The 17,194-nt window shown below is 37.5% G+C and overlaps 1 protein-coding gene and 1 long non-coding RNA gene across 3 annotated transcripts; both read left to right on the forward strand.

Moving 5' to 3' along the window:
- Window positions 1-10,255: 10,255 nt before the first annotated feature.
- LOC122305547 (fasciclin-like arabinogalactan protein 21) lies at window positions 10,256-11,881 on the forward strand. Its single transcript, XM_043118143.1, has one exon. It carries the CDS (start codon window positions 10,313-10,315, stop codon window positions 11,603-11,605), a length of 1,293 nt encoding a protein of 430 aa, XP_042974077.1. The 5' UTR covers window positions 10,256-10,312; the 3' UTR covers window positions 11,606-11,881.
- A 2,545-nt stretch (window positions 11,882-14,426) lies between these two features.
- Window positions 14,427-16,671, forward strand: LOC122303581. 2 transcript variants are annotated; one of them, XR_006240766.1, is made up of 2 exons: window positions 14,427-15,218; window positions 16,315-16,671. It is a non-coding gene; the product is annotated as an uncharacterized LOC122303581 (long non-coding RNA). The 2 variants fall into 2 exon arrangements; XR_006240767.1 differs by lacking the exon at window positions 16,315-16,671 and adding an exon at window positions 16,112-16,255.
- Window positions 16,672-17,194: the final 523 nt, after the last annotated feature.

The following is a 17,194-nucleotide window of genomic DNA, read 5'->3' on the forward strand; positions in this document are numbered from 1 at the left end:
AATGAAAATAACAATACAAAGATTTGCCTAGAATCAAGCTTGTAACAGCTAGGCTGCTGTCCGTGAGCTGTCATGACTGTTATCTGTAATAAATCTTCCCGGTATCTCAAAGGTCTTCTTCATAAAGACATTATTGGTCTTCACTATTTGCATCTTTCGTAGTCTTCCATTGGCAAGTTGTTTTTGATTTAATTGTGTTGATCTTATTTGCTTGCGTGTTCTTTTCTACATGTGTGTTATTATTATTATTATTTATTGTCCTTGTATTGGCTCTATAATTTTTCTTTGAATATTCTTGAAATCTTGATGCGTGGATTTTGGTTTTTATATGTTAACTCCCTAGGTATCCGGCTGTAATCACGATTTTCCTTTGTCAAAAGTGAGTACTATGAATAAAATTGAGGTACTCTTCTTAAAATATATATATATATATCTACATGCATTGGAGGTTCTCCTTCACCCCATAAAATTCCCTGGTCAAATCGAATCCCCTGATGACTTGAAAACAAAATGGGTATATTGAAATAAACTTGATACATAAGGTTTGATTTTTCTGCAATTTTGATTGTTATCTCTAATTTTCAGGGAGAAAGTAGAACTACCAAGTGGGAGAAAACCTAAAGTGAAAACGCTTCCGCATAGATGTCAACAGAACTTAGTTAATAGCCCTGTGGTTTTGTTTTTTGGCCACAACTATGTTGGTTTTTACAGCTGTTGGCTCACCAGGTTTCATACGGTCACTTCTGTGCACTGATGAGTAGTGTCTTTTACTCAAAAACTTATGAAGTGCTGCCAGGATACATGGAAGCTAAATATTTTTCAGCACTGCCTATGCGTGCACTAAAGCATCCTTTTCAAGGAGTCTTACAAGGGGCTTGTCGCTGCTATGAGATTAAGCTGCATAATCAATACCAATGAAGTGTAACAACTATAAGATGAATTAGCACAAGATAACAGTGATACGAATTAAGTTGAGAGAGAGAACTACATTTTGTCATGAACCCAATCTGTTAAACAGATTGTATGAAATATAACAATCAGAATAACTTCAATGGCAACATAACCACTTTTTCTCCTCTCTTGAAACCAATGGGGTTATACATATTCAAGTGCTTTGTAACAACAACGGCGAGTCTGTTTTGCATACCAAGTACACAGTACACACTGTCTCGAGCACAATAATAATTTATTTGATAGTTAAATATGGAAAAGTCAGAAACACCCAGAGACGACTTTTAAATGGTTCTAGGCCCAAATGTATATGTACTAAAATTTCTGGGGTAGACATAAAATGGGCAGCATGAAAAGATACAACAGGCAAATAAGCTAACCTGATAAACAAAAATAACCTGATTAACGAATATATTAGTTGTCCAGAAAGCATATTATGTGAATCAACTTTCATGCACATGAAGTAGGTTTAAAAGCTTCAAGCATCATCAGTCATAGGCTGAGAAGTTAAGCGATTAGTAATGTGACCACTCTAATGATTGACGTATGCATCTGAAGTCATATCACTAATATATAGAGACACCTTCATCTGTAAGACTCTATGACATGCTGAAGTCATATCATGACCAGAACAGAGCTAAATGAGGGCTATAATTGCAGAACTAATCTCATGCTCTTACAAACATTTGTAGAGGTTTTGAACAGCAAGGCAAGGATAGATTCTGTTGGAAAGAGGCCGAGAAATATCATTGCTTCGGCAACAAAACAAATGGGGTTTTCTGTTTAGAGGGTGCGTATTGAAGGTTTTCAGGTATTCTAGATACCTCCGACCCCTGAATCTATTAAGCATTTTTTATAGGGTAGAATGCACCTGCGACCCCTGAATTTCTATACCTGAAATGGTTACAGAAGTTACCTCACTTTAAGCTTTATACATTTGGTTGAAAGCTTTGTTTCTTCTTCACTTGGCTTTTGGAGTGATGAGATGTGCTATTTGTGAGTACCAGCCCTTCGGTGTGTACTTAATTTGGTTCTGTATACCGTTGTGCTGCCATTATAATCTCGCTAGCTACTTTGTCAACGATACTTTCTCCTAATTGTCACCTGAGGATGCAAGTCTACCTTGGAATTATTTTGTTCTATTGTCTACTCCTATTTTGCTTCAACCCACTATAATCAACTGCACTCCCAACCTCTAGAAATCTTTATGGAATGTAGAAGGATCGATCTGAATTAAACAAATCTATATGGTTGTTAGTGACATGGAAAATATGCAGCCATAATTTCTCAAACACATTCGATCTCAGCATATTTTACTTCTTTTTTTTTCATTTAAACTAAGAGATTCAATTTGCTCAAGGATCTCAGGGGAAATTCGTGAATTTCGAGGCACCAAATCATCTCAAGAGCTTCTCCATTGACTTGGGTACAAACGGAGGAACTGGCTTTGCTTTCTGCAGTGCAATTTTAGTCGGAAAAATGGATATATAAGTCATCATGCATGTAGTTCCAAAATATGAACATGTAACGGAACAGTGATTTATTTCGCCCATAAGTTATCATCTCGGTTTGAAATCCTTAACTTCTTTCTCAAAAAAAATAAAAAAAGAAATCCTTAACTTCAAAAATCCATCCGTCCCAAAATTGAAGTCTGCATTCAACTGCACAGTAGGCCGTGACCAATATTATTATTCAGAGTGTTCCTATAAAGACTCTTCCTAAATCTATTCTCTTAATTGACAGCAGAAATGATCTACCTCCTATTAATATTCTCTATTAATATTAAGCTTGCTTCATTAGAAAATATATATATATATATATATATCAAATATGTAATAGTTTTATTGCATGTGATGCAATAAAATATTGATATTTATGTAAATAATTTTAATATTATAATATCTCAAAATAAGGTATAAATATCACGTCATTCATACGTACTCTCCATCTGCCTTGGTTTTTCCATAAAATGATGAAGGATTTTTTTCGGTTATGTTTGCCTTCCAAAATTAGGAAGAACCATAAATACTACTTTTAAACCTTTTCAAAACTTTATATAGGTTAATTATTACAAGGGTGGTGCTGCTCCCACTTTTGAATAATTTTTTTAAAAAAAAAATTCACAACATTATTAAAAAGCATTTTCTTAATCAAGCCAAAAAAAAATACCGGCAAGAGGAGTGGTAAGCCTAACATTATTCTTATTACAATGAAAACGCATATAATTGAATGAGTTATTTTTGGTCAAATTCAAATCAAAATCTCTCAAATTCTTCTCTAAATTTGAGAGTTTTAAGTGAAAAAGATCGATACGTAAAATGAGTCTATTATATTTGTTAACGTCATATTTCATTCATCCTTGAGCTAGGTTAGGACTGTTCATAAAACCTGGCCCGCACTGGAAACCGGATAACCGGATTTCCGGTTACGGGTTTCGGCCCGGATCAAATCCGGGCCGAAATCCAGATTTTCAAAATCGTATGTATCCGGTCCGGACCCGGGTATAAAATTCGGATTCCGGATTATAACCCGGTTAACCCGGGTTTATATATATCTAAAAAAAAAAAACCCCCTTTTATCTCTCTCTCTCTCTCTCTCTCTCTCTCTCTCTCTCTCTCTCTCTCTCTCTCTCTCTCTCTCTCTCTCTCTCTCTCTCTCCCCCTTTCTTATCTCTACGCCGAAATCAGTCTGAGAACTCTCTCCGAAACCCTAGCCATCATCTTCAACCTCGTGCTTCATCCTCGTGCCTGGTCTTCATCCGCGTGCCTGGTCTTCATCCTCGTGCCGTCTTCTTCCTCACGTCGCTCGATCGTCTTCATCCTCGTGCCTCTCAACAGACGAAACCCTCGATCGTCTCTCTCACTCTCTCAACAGATAGCCGACTATGAGACCCACGATCTCATCTGCACACGGTTCTTTGCTCAAACCCACGATCTCGTTGCACACGGTTCTTGGCTCAAACCCATATTGCCGACTATGAGACCCACGATCTCATCTGCACTCGGTTCTTTGTTCAAACCCACAATCTCATCTGCACATGGTTCTTTGCTCAAACCCACGATCTCGTTGCACACGGTTCTTTGCTCAAACCCATATTGCCGACTATGAGACCCACGATCTCATCTGCACTCGGTTCTTTGCTCAAACCCACGATCTCGTCGTGGTCTCATCGGAGTAGAAGGTTGCGATTTGGATTTGTTGTTCTTTTTTGGTGGTTGTGTTTCAATGTGGGTGGGCGGGCCGGGTGGGGCGAGTGGCCATGGGGTCAATCTGTCCATTAGCTTCTGATCGAAGGCACCAACGCACGGCAGGGCTCCACTGGGCGCCCAGATTTTTTTTCTTTTGTTTTTTATAAAAAAAATAAAATATTGGATATACATTTAAAAAAAAAAAATCCGGGTTGAATCCGAAACCCGGAATCCGGTTTTTTTAAAATCCGGATTGATCCGGGTTCCGTCCCGTTTCTCATCCGGAATAACCCGGTCTGGGTTTTGACCCGAATTTAAAATCCGGGTTCCGGTTTGGGTCTATCCGGATTTCCGGGTTGGAACCCGGATGATCAGGCCTAAGTTAGGTATTGGGAACTCGGGTCTTTATTAATGGGCCTTTGGCAGTAGTCCAGAGCAACCGTACGGCGTCGACTCATACATTTATGGTGTGATGAATAGTATTTAAATGTAGATGAAATAATAGAAATGATACAAAGATTTTACGTGGTTCAACACTAGGCCTATGTCCATGGGGGGTTTGGGGAGAGAAGTTTTCACTATAATGAGTTTGTTTATAGTCTCTCATAACCTCCCATCCTCATTGTAAGATAGAGTTTTTCCCTTTGTTTTTTCTCTTGTCACTGGAGTCTCTCGTGATCGGGTTAAAAAAGATGAAGTTTCTTCCCAAAAGCTAGCCAAAAGTCTCAACCTCCCAAAAAAGAAGTCTCCAAATCCGTAGGTCTCCCTCCTTTTATCTCTTCTCACTCTTTACTTTAAGTCACTTCTCTCCTGATACCTTTATCTTACCTCACCACTTTTCTCTCATTTCATTACTCTCCTCTCCCTATAATATGCCCCTTGCCCTTGTGTTAGGGACCTTGGTCTAGTCTCTAAACACTATGTTTCTCTCGCCTTGATTCTCCTTGTGATGATCGAAAATGCTAGCCCTCTTGCTTGGTCTTGATCAAATCGTGGCAATGGTGGGTACCTAGATTAATGGAGGTTTGGGTGTTTAGTGGTGGAATCGTGTATGATGGTGATGAAAATGGTGATCTAAGTGATGAACTCAAGAACTTGAGTAATAGGCATGGCTAAGAGGTTGCTATTGGAGTTGGCGCCACTTGTGATGTAATTAGGGTTTGATTGCTGAGTGAGGCTAGGGTTTGGATAGAAGAAGGTTTGCTAAATTGTATGAGGTAATTTAGCTTGGGTATTTCGGCTATGGTAAGAGAGAATAGGTTGATTGATTGATTAACTCTAAGATGATTCTTAGAATTAAGAGGAATCACATATGGTAAGTAAGACCAATCACGAAAGATTGAGGGATATAATATGGAAGGCAATTAGGATTCCTAAAGTTTAGGAATCCTTATGTGGTAAGTGGAGGGGTTCGGCTAGGCAAGTGGAGAATTGGAAGAAGGGTAATTTAGGGTGTAGCCGAATATGGTAAGTGTGGAGGCAATGTGATGGGCGTGTATGGTATTTGGGAGATGGGATTTATGCATGAAAAATGATGAACACAATGGAAAAATATGAAGAACACTCAAGAAAATATATGAACTTGAAGGATAAATTGATGAACACTCAAGAAATATGAATGACCACAGAGAAACTCAACTCAATATCCATTCATGAATTGCACAATGTTGAAAGGAAACTTCTCATATATTGGATAAAATGAGTCACACATATTTACGAATGGCAAGGTAGTGATCCTCTGCTTGGGATTCACAGATTGCACCCAAGTAGCCTAAGTGCATAAGTACCAAAAATAAGAATAAGAACAAAGTAGCCTTCCTCTAAGAAAATTGTCAAAAGATGTAAAAGAAATGACTAAGAGTCCTATTTATAGATATTACAAAGTGTAAACTCTAAAAGGTCCGTTGGAAAATAACTAAATAAAATATAATTAAAAATAAATGAGAGCAATAAAATAGACTTGCATAGACCATGGTGGTCGTGGCATGCAATGGCCCATGGATGGCCTAGTATGAATCATGGCCCACGGTTGGACTGGTCTCGCTCATGGCTGTTGGTGGGCACAGCATATTGCCGTGCATGGCCTGCTGACAGGCATGGTAGGTTGTCATGCGTTGACCTGCTGGTTGGCACAGCATCCCTGATGCTGCATGGCCCAGGCAGGTGGCCTGGGTGTTGACTCTGCATGGCTCAGGTGGGTGGTCTGGGCATTGGTGCTGCAAGGCACAGACTGAAGTTGTGCGCTGGATGACATGCTTGTTGAGGCATGCCACTAGTCTTGCTGCTGCGTGTCATGGGCGTGTCATGGCTTGTCAAGGCTAGTGTCGAGGTGTGGCTCTGGGCCACTTTCCTTGGGGTCCTGACACCTTGTCCCCTCTCCCTCTTACACCATGCCTTCTGACACCATCCCCCCTAGTCTCTTCTTGTCCCCTCTCTTTCTCTTCATCTTTGATTTCTAGTGATATCCCTCATCCCTCTTATTGTTCCCTTCTCCTAGTGGGTCTTACTCTCCCTTGTGGGCCCCTCCTAAGGGGCTGGGCCTAGGAAATCCCATGGGCTGGGAAAAAATCTCCTTACACTATTTATCTGAAAAAACTTCATATGTAGTCATTTTGGTAAACTCTTTGCGCAAGAACTGAAATGACGTGGTGGGCCGCATTAGATTAATGAAACTTTACATTTCACATTATGTGTTTTTTATAAATGGAGAGATGCAAAGGGGCGTTTTGAGTGGGAAAATTAAAATATTGGTAGGAGAGGACTATATTTTAACTAAACGGTACATTTCATTACCAAAATGATCTAAAACACACCATTTAACCCCAAAACTTTTCTAGCCCCAAATCAAACGTAATTTCCCTTCCTTGCGAGACACCGTGACAACGGCTTTCCCTTCCTCTTCACCACCTGTAGGAATCGAGGTCACTACCCTCCATTATTATGATCATGAAGGTTAAAAATTTAATCAAATTAGTATTTAACAGTTTTAGGGCTTTTGGATCAATGGTTGGGTCTTTAACAATTGGTATCAGAGTAGGGACCACGTCATGAGTTCAAGTAACGGAGGAGACGACCAATAGGCTGGATTAAAATGTCTTGGTAATATGTATATATATGGTGTTAAGTCATTAAATACTGATAGATGAGTGAAGCCGCCAAAACAAAAAGGGTTACTACTGGGTTGGTGTCCATAGAGTGGGCCACCGTGGCCGTTGGATTCGGAACCATAGTGGAATGTTATGATCCTGAGAGTTAAAAACTTAATCAAATTAATATTCAATAGTCATAGGGCTTTTGAATCAATGATTGTGTCTTTAACAAGGTAGTACGGAAAAATGGAGCCTTGTTCGTCGTCCGTCGTCTTCTTTGCGTTCTCTCTCTCTCTCTCTCTCTCTCTCTCTCTCTCTCTCTCTCATTTATTAATTTATTTTTTATAAAATTGCCGCACCACGTGAATGAGGATGTGCAAAGTGTGCGCAAAATTGACTGCACAAAATTGATTTATCTATATCTCTCTCATTCAAGACCTTCAAATTTGAACAAGAGCTTCAAACAATCTTTTTCCATCAAATTCAATACTAAATCAAAGATGCATGCATACTATGCGTCAAATTACTTTAGAAACGAAGCGTTCTTCATGAATACATGTCCCTCCAATTCAAAAAAAGTAGCATTATATGTACTTACAATTTTATTATATTTTTATTTACAATATTCATTTAGTTAGTTTTTTTATTTTTTTTAAATTTAAATTTTGAATTTCAAATTTCATAATTTGCAACATATCAGTAATTGATACGTGGAGAAGTAAATTTTTCTTAAATAGATGTAGTATTTTCCATTCATAAATGGTGGAATGGGAGGGATATCGGCAACACTAGAATCTTTGTAAATTGCGATGGCTGGTGAACTTGCACGAATCGACCTATCTGGCCTCAAATATTTCTTGACAAGATGCAAGCAAAGTTTTGAATACCGTACCGATCAAAATACTGGAATGAAATATTTCGATACCAATACTGTTTTGGAATAATCGATATATGAATAAATTATATATATATAAATTATATTCCAAAATAATAGTCTATATATGAATAAATTATATATAAATTATAAATAATCTGATCTAAATTGAGAGTCAAAAAATAAACTTGTAGTCTAAAATAAAGAAAAAAAAATGTAAAAGCCAAAATATCCGCCTAGGGCCATTCAATTTTCATAAATGATTTCTTTTCAAATCTAAATGAATAATTTACATTATAAATATAGAAAAACTCTATAAATTTATTATTTAAACATTTGAGATCAACATTTCCACGAAAATTTATAAGATCTTCATCTCTTCTTCGTTTCTTCTGTGTTCTTCTTGGTGAAGCGAATAATTAGAAATTAGAAAAGTGTTTATAGTTACAAAAAAAAAAAAATTCTATAAAAATAAATTTATAAATTGATATAACTTAATAAGATATATTAAATCTATTTTATAATTAAACTAATTTTATAATCTCACATACCAATCAAAATACATTAATTTTTGAGTTAACATTAAAGAATTTCACAAGAAATTATGCACCATCGTGACTTGACATGGTTGATTATATGGTGCTTTTCATTCTCTTTCAGAACGAAAAAATGATACAGGAAAATACTATTTCTATATAAACTTTTGGTAGAAAGTTTTTTCCGAAACGCATATTATGTTTTTAACTTAATGATAAAAGAATTAGTTTTAAATGAATATATGATTTTTTTTTATTTTTAAAAAATATTTAAATACTTTTAAAAAATGTTAAAAAAAGTAAAAAAAGAAAAAAAAAACCTGATTTGGACATATCATTGTCCAAAGATATATACAAGTCATACGGCTTATATAAAAATATTCGCTTTATCTTAATGAGATCTATATTTTTACAAAATACTTAATTATAATATTTATACATTCAACACTAATACTCACTGATTTTAATGTCGCGTTTCGCACACCTTTAGACTAGGTTTCAACAACTCGGATCCTTTGTTCTTATGCTTGCACACACAGAAAAAATAAAGAGATTCAGGAGCTTTTGTAGAGGCCGGAGAATTTCCGATACTTAAATCAATATCATCTTAATAGTTTGTACGAGAGAGTATGGACTTCAAAGAGACTTCTTCTACATAAAAATTGTCTTATATTCCAAGTTTCTTGGGGGTGGTCTGTTGCCCATACCTTGTATCAGTGGTATATGTCACATCAGCTGTTCTCTTAGTCAAAACTCTTTAATGTGGCATTGTGCCTTGAGGTGACGTCATAAATATGACGTAACTTCTTATTCCTTCTGTCTTATTTTAGGTGCGTTTTGTCAGATTCATTCTTACTTATTAAAGGATTAAGAGCTCTCTATGTTTTCCATCTACCTGCCTGCATAGGTTCTCTGAGCTTAGGCATAATAGAGAGAGATTGTGGTGATGTGTACCTTCCTTTCCCATCTTTTGAGACTTCCCACGCAATTTGACCATAGGCCGATGGAAAAAAATTTCCTTACACTATGTTTATGAGATTTAACTGCCGATACCTCGTGTTAGGAGGATATTTCACCTCAATAGTTCCTTTAATTATATTTTTTTAATGCGTCATGACTTTTCATTCATTCTATCAGGTAGATACACGTTGTTTCCTTTGTCTCTCAAAAGATCAAGGATTTTTCACATTTTTTGCTCATTTACCTATACAGTATTATTTAAGGTTACGTGTTGTAGGGAAATATCGGGTGATGTGTCCTCTCATTTCTTGCATCTTAGGGGTCTTACAGCGTAATTGTGACTATAGGCTGAGTTCTAATGTGCTGAGGGGCCGCCCAATAGTTGAGTTTGTCATGTTTGAACTTGTCTCCTAGCCTTTGGCCGGAGCAAAAATTCCCTCACACTTACCATTAGCTTTCCATAATTCTAACCAGAAAATCCCAACAGAATGAAAATTTAATAATAATAAAAAAAGAGTTCCAGAATTTTCTAATCTCCAGGGGCCCATTAGGCTCCCCGATTCTCATACACGCGCCCTGCACGCGCGCACGGTAAGATTCTGTAACTACCCCCAGTCTCTGATCCGTACGCCAGCCGAGCTTGAAGAATAAATGCTCTCTCCTTCATTTTGTATCGCTCACTCACTTCACATCTCTCTAATTACTGTCCCTCTCATGGCGACCTCTCTGCGATATACGCTGCTTCTCTTGGCCATCCCAATCATTGCATCTCTCTGCTTCTCGAGTGCGAGCACCATTCCCGTGCTGGAGCAAAGCATCACACCCTCTTCAACTTTAACTCCACCGCCTGCACCAACACCATCTCAGGAACAGCAAGACCAGTCGTTTTTCTCCCACACATCTCTACTCCCTCCGATCCTCTCCCATCTCGGCTTCAACGAGCTCGCCACAGCCGCACCCTCTCTTTCCGACTCCGCCTCTACGGCCTGGCCCGGTCCCTACACTCTCTTCGCTCCTTCCGATTCCTCCCTCCGTTCCTGCATCTCTTGCTCCATACCTAACCTCCTCCGAGAACACATTGTTCCTGGCCTCTTCACGGTCGACTATCTCCGGAAGCTTGCTTTCGGTACCAGGATCGAGACTTTGAGCCCAGGCCGATGCATCACCATCACCTCCGAAAGGTCCAAGAATGGCAGCTTCTCCGCCGCTGCCAAGGTCTTCATCGGAGGAGTGGAGGTCACTCAACCTGATCTTTTCAACAACGGCCTGGTGGTGGTTCACGGCCTTCAAGGCTTCGTTGCTCCTCTCTCGCCTTTCTCTTGCGACGTCGAGAGGATGACCTCGCTCTCGTTCCCGTTCCATCCTGAGCGCACGGTGACGCACCAGATCTATTCCACAACTCAGTCCGCTGTCATGCACTTGATGCTCCGGGACACCATGCTTAGGCTCCGTAACAACGGCTTTAACATCTTGGCGCTCGCCATGAAGGTTAAGTACGGCGAACTCGTTGGCCTCAACAACATGACGGTTTTCGCGGTTGACGACGTCTCGATATTCTCTGGTTCTCACGCATACATCAGTAATATTCGCTTCCACATAGTACCGAACCATTACCTGACGTTCTCCGACCTTGAGAAGCTCCCTACGGAGATTACTCTACCGACGCTCGAGCGAGGGCAGTCGCTAAGGATCACCACCGCGGGTGGAGGCTTGTCGGGGGCCCCAGTTAGTATAAACTACGTGAGGATCAGGGTTCCTGACGTGATACGCAACCTAAAGATCGCGGTACATAGCGTGTTCTTGCCATTCCCACACATTCATCCCACCGCTGTACCGTTCGACCAGATCCTAGGCGGACGAGAAGAAGCGAACTGGGCGGAACAGGTGGACTCGGATAGGACGCTGAATGGAATTTGTGATGATCTGGAAGGGAATGTAAGCTGCGGCAAGGCCCCCATGGCTCAGGTTAATCCGTCGGAGGATGTCGAAGATCACCATGGCCTGTGATGGGACGAACGAAATATTTAGTTCTCGTCGTTTTTTCTTTTCTCCCGAAGGATGCCTGGACCTGTCTCTGACTCTCTGTATACGGCTGAGTATATTGTGTTTGTCGTCTGTACACTTGTACAGGATTTAGTCTAGTCCAAGGCAGCCGTCGATATCCGTACGTGCTCCTCGAGTAGTAGGCTCTTTTGGGTGCATTGTGGTATGTACGGTCAAGTCTAGTGTCTTTGAACTATTGATATATCATATAATAATAAGAAACGTCACCTTTGTCATTTCTTTACGATCCATTCTTTTTAATCTTTTTTATATTAATTTTTTGGGCTTTTAGTTATAATAGTAAAAATGATTTTGATTAATGAAATAGGGTCATTTTTACGTAACATGACCAATTCACATTAATCGTATTTTTGGTCCTCAAATTAGCAATTCTTAAAGAAATCTAATTTTACGAAATTCCCGTTCAAATAAGGAATCAATTAAAAAAAAAAAGAAATTGAATGGGAAATGAAATTAAAATGGTTAGTAATCATATAGTAAATAACATAAGTGCTAATAAGAGTTTAAATAAGTCAAGTTCAAATAGGTAGTGGGGTTCAAGTTGAGGCCATGGCTTTATACAATTAATTTGCAAGATTAAATTATAAATTATATATAATTATTCTTCAATAATGGCTAATTTAATAAATAAATAAAACTTATCAAACTCCAGACCGACTTGTAGAATGGTATTGTTGTTCATTTGCAATCATAATCAAATATTGCAAAAAGCTTTTTATGTAGAATTTCATTATTCATCTTTTACGTTAATGACACTACATGTCTCGAGAGAATGTCAATTATCATTAATTTACGTGTCCCTCCGGTGTACAATAAGATTTTGAGGCTATTTGGCGAATTGTATATATACAACTAAGAGAAATATACTTTTTTTTTTTTTTTTAATTTTAAATCATATTATTACCGGTCATCACTTGTTCATACGAGAAATTTGAAGTGGTTTTTTCTCATTATAAAAGTAGTCTTCTCTTTCACGACATTTTTAGCTTTACATTAACTGATTATCCATTCAAGTTTTTGATATATAAATATCATTTAAAATATGAACTAAATATCAGGTACTTTTGAAGTACACGTGTATATATGATACTTCTATTTCTTCACGAGATCGATCATGATATATCATTAAACAATAAAATATTTATAAATACTTTAATGGTACGACATCCTAACATAAAATAAGCATATCATATCACATAAATCATATTATTATTATTATTATGAAAAAGTAATATTACATATAATTATTTTTATATATTCTTTACGCACTTTATTGATATGATTAAATAGATTAATTTTTTTAATAAATAATTAATTATATTATTAAAGTGTATAAAAAAATCTACAAAAATAACTATACATAAAATTTTTATTACTAAAAAAAATCAATGTTTAATTGTAAGGTGCAAGGATAGAAAGAATCCGATAAAATCCAAAAGCCCCCAGTTCAATGTAAGTGAATTTCTAGTAGTACCGTCACCACTGTTGTTTGTCTACTCCTGCTTCTCCATTATGGCTGGTACTTCCAGGTTCTACATTAACTGACAGCTCCGGCCAGCTTCCTAGCCTACTGCATTATTATTGCTGCTATTAACTCCTTTCCTGCTTACAAGAACAAGAGCCAAGCGAAGTTTTTCTCCTTTACCAACTCGGAAAGACCAAATCTGCACCACATCGTCAACCTTGAGATTGTACTTATCTTTGGCGACAGCAATCCAGTGAGTCCTTAGTGCGTACATCGAGGTTATTTTCCCCGAACTTTTGAGCATGTCCCATTGCCTCAAAAGAGTCAAAACCATCATACTCATTTCGTACAAGGATTCCATGAATGACACTACCATTTTTTCTTGTTGGGCAAGATTTTTTTCTCTCTCAAGAAATTAATATTACTGATCTGTCGGAAAGGTATGGATAAACGATTGTTAACTTTTTCTAGGTCGGTCGCGGATTTTTGTATTACCAAAACCACGTCGGTTCTATTCATTTCCTTGCATTACGATACTTATATTCGTCAGGCAAGTCCGACGGTACTACTACGTTTGGAATGGCGGTCACATTGGGCTTTTGCCTCTTGTTCGATGATTCCATTCACGAGGGTTTTCCTTCATTCTTTCTGAACCTGCTTTGCTTCCTTCCTCTAGTATTTGTATGGGCTTGCATGGCAGAAAACATAAGTTTCTCCGCATGAGGTCCTTGACTCTGCGGTGTCGCCACTGCCTCAGTTGTTGGCTTCTTTAGAAGCCTTTCCCTGCTCCTTAGGCTTTGTATTAATCCATGTGAGGGAACTACAATATGACCAACCCAATTGTGAATCACATCCTTTCGTAATCTCTCTCTCCCACTGAATTTTCTTCCAAGAAAACCCCATTGCCATTATCCTTCTCGTCAAAGCTTTGTTCCGTAACATTTTCTTCTTCATATTTATCAGGATGAAGAGCAACATCTGCCAACATGACGAGAAAACTCTCGAAAGCATCAGAACTCAAGACCACCATATTCGATCTCCTTCAACTCACTGATCTCCTAACTCTTAATTATTTATGTGACAGAAAACTAAGAGTAAGTCATAATTTATAGATTAGCTAAATTAAGGTTCTTTATCCTACTCCTAGTCTTAGAAGGAAAAGTATGCGTAATAGGAAATGAAATATAATTCTGGAGAAGTTCTATTAATTATTTCTGTGTGGATAAGAAATTACTATATATAACCAGGCCAGTGCCAGCAGATATATCATCATTGTTTTATGAAGCCGAAAGAGGAAATATGGTAATATACCCATAATCAAAATTAATAATCCCTAGCTTGCATGCAGTTAGATTCCTAATGCGACAGGGTTCGCATTAAGATCATTGGACTGATCCCGCATGCTTATTAATATTTTCCATATCATGACTTCTCTTCTATGCATCTTTCTTTTAAAAAATAAGAGCCCATAGGATGATCTCATAAAAGATATTGTTTGCTAATAATTAATATATATTTTTTTTTTATCTTCGCGAGAATAAATTATAACAGGTGTCTTCTACAAGGGATGAAAATCGGAAACTAATAGCAATGTGCTACCCAAGGCGTTGATGAAGAAGTTACCTCTTTGCACTACAGGGCATCTATTCCCCCCCCCCCCCCCCCCCCCCCCCCTCCTCTCTCTCTCTCTGAGTCTGGACTCTGGTATGCAGAAATCACTCTCTCTCCTTCCATATCTCTCCTTCCTCCTTCACAAAAACCTTAACCCGAACCTGAATTCATCCCTCTCACCATTCGATCTCTCTCCTTCCCCATCATGAAAACGAACCCAAAATCATACCTATTTAATTTCACGAAAACGAGTCATCGAGAACGAGAGCTTGTACTTGGATAGTTCACTTCATATTTGAGAAGATTTCCTAATCCCTAATTTTTCATGATCCCAAATTTTTTGTAATCCCAAATTTTTCTAATCCCTAATTTGTAATGGTCTGTGTTTTTGTTGTAGGATTTTTGGCCTCGATTCCCCACTATAAAATTTCCTCTCTCTGCGAAAAATACGGGCATCTATTTAATTTCGTATGGATGAAGGTACTATTCTCATGAAACACTGATCTTGGGCATCTGTGTAACTTCGTATAGATCTTTGTTCTGTGTTTTGTATGGGCAGTTGTTTTTGTTTCATTGCTTCGATTCAGTCCAACTTTCATGATGAATGTCTAGTGAAACTACAAACTTGTTGGCATGTAATGAAACTTTTGATTAGATCCTCCCTTGTACAATAACTTCTTGTTGGTATCTACCATTTGTACAATTGATGGCTGTGCAAATAGGCATGATAGTTGCTAATTCCTACAAACTGTGAATCTTGTGACAAATTAATTTTATGGTATTGCTCTATGTTGTTTTGTGGGATTAGAATTGATTACTAGAATACCCAAAATTGATTACTAGAAGTATTAAAATTGATTAAGAAATAGAATTAGCCCTCCTAATAACAAACCAATGTGGAATTTGGCACTCAGTGTATTTTATCATATTTTACCCAATTAACTATACTACCCATCTGGCATAGTCTATATTGTTCTGGGGGTGCCAAAATACAATGTTCTAGCATAGTCTTCAAACCTTGAGACTACCCATTGTGAGTTTTTTAGGTGTCACCATACCTTTTTAATTTTTTATTTTCCAATCTTGGCACTAACTTGTGTCATGCTACACTGTGTCTAAATGAGGAATTGCTATGGAATGTGGCATGGACTTGTACATCCATGAACCATCTCATTAGCATTAGCATTAACAACTAATTATTGTTTTGTGGGTTAGCTATGTGCTGTAATTAAAGAAGTATTAATGACTCCCATGCACCATCTCATTATCATTAGTATTAATGGCATGCACTTGCTGGCTCCCCTAATTTGAGTCATAGATCTATATTGTTATGTTTAATATTAGTTAACGTAGTAAATGCAATCTAACAACAGTACTAGTTTAAGTTCTTGGACTTCAAGAATAAGAGACGATGCCAGGTTGGAGACACCATGTTGGCACTGTGAAATTCCATCAAAGCTACGGATTTTGGTCAAAAATACTAGTTTTGGTAGACGATTTTTCAATTGTCTAAATTACAAGTTAAACAAACAATGCAGTTTTTTTAATGGGTTTATTTTGAAATTGAACAAAACAGTTGTTGCAAAATGATATTAGAGTTAGCTCAAAGGAGGAATGACAGGATCAATCAAGAACGTGTAACGGCTGAAGCAGTAAAATTTAAATTTATGGAAAATAAGTACAATGAAACATTAAAAGTTCTATTCTTTTCATGATTTTGTATTGTTGTGCTTTGTGCTGTAATTGTTTTCTATTTGAACATAATCATGTATCTCGACCAATGCTAGGATCATATGGTTGGTAGGCCAATGCTAAGATCCTTTGTAGTGTAATTGTTTTTTATTTGAATGAGCACGCCTATTCTGGAACCAATTATAGACATTTATTTATGAAATTTGGCCATATTGACCAAGTTCAGAGGTTATCTCTTTCATCTTATTCTTGCTTGGAGTTCCAGTCCCTTGTTTAAATATGCGCTCCAGAATTTGAAGCTGCACAAGTGTTGGAGTCCACCTCTGTTTGGATGTAATTTTGTACATAGCCTATCCACTCCAGTCCCTTGTCAACTAATAGGCGAATTGAATAAGCATAAAGGAGAGCAATATGTAGATTCCAAATTGGATGCCACTACTTGCATATATCTAGAAGACATTAAATCCACAGTTTAATTCTTCAAAATAGGGAGATTCATTCAATGACTAGAGTGAACGTATACAATAATGAACTACAAAGAAACTATAAATTTCTCTAGCATCAGAGAATAGTTTCTCTAGCAATTTAGAGCCAGGTCTAACAGTTTGATACATTAGGTCCAAAAATCATCAAAATACAAATACATTACGTCCAATAATAGTCAAATTATTCAAATTGAATACATTAGGTGCTCTAAATACATAGGTCCAAAAGTTAGCAGTGACAACAGATTCCATGGAATAAAGGCCTTCATCTCTATAGGC

Source organism: Carya illinoinensis, chromosome 3 (genome assembly GCF_018687715.1).
Source record: "Carya illinoinensis cultivar Pawnee chromosome 3, C.illinoinensisPawnee_v1, whole genome shotgun sequence".
NCBI lineage: Eukaryota > Viridiplantae > Streptophyta > Magnoliopsida > Fagales > Juglandaceae > Carya > Carya illinoinensis.

What these genes read in the sequence shown, in the direction of transcription:
- LOC122305547 (XM_043118143.1), top strand. Translation starts at nt 10,313, where the DNA reads ATGGCGACCTCTCTGCGATATACGCTGCTTCTCTTGGCCATCCCAATC.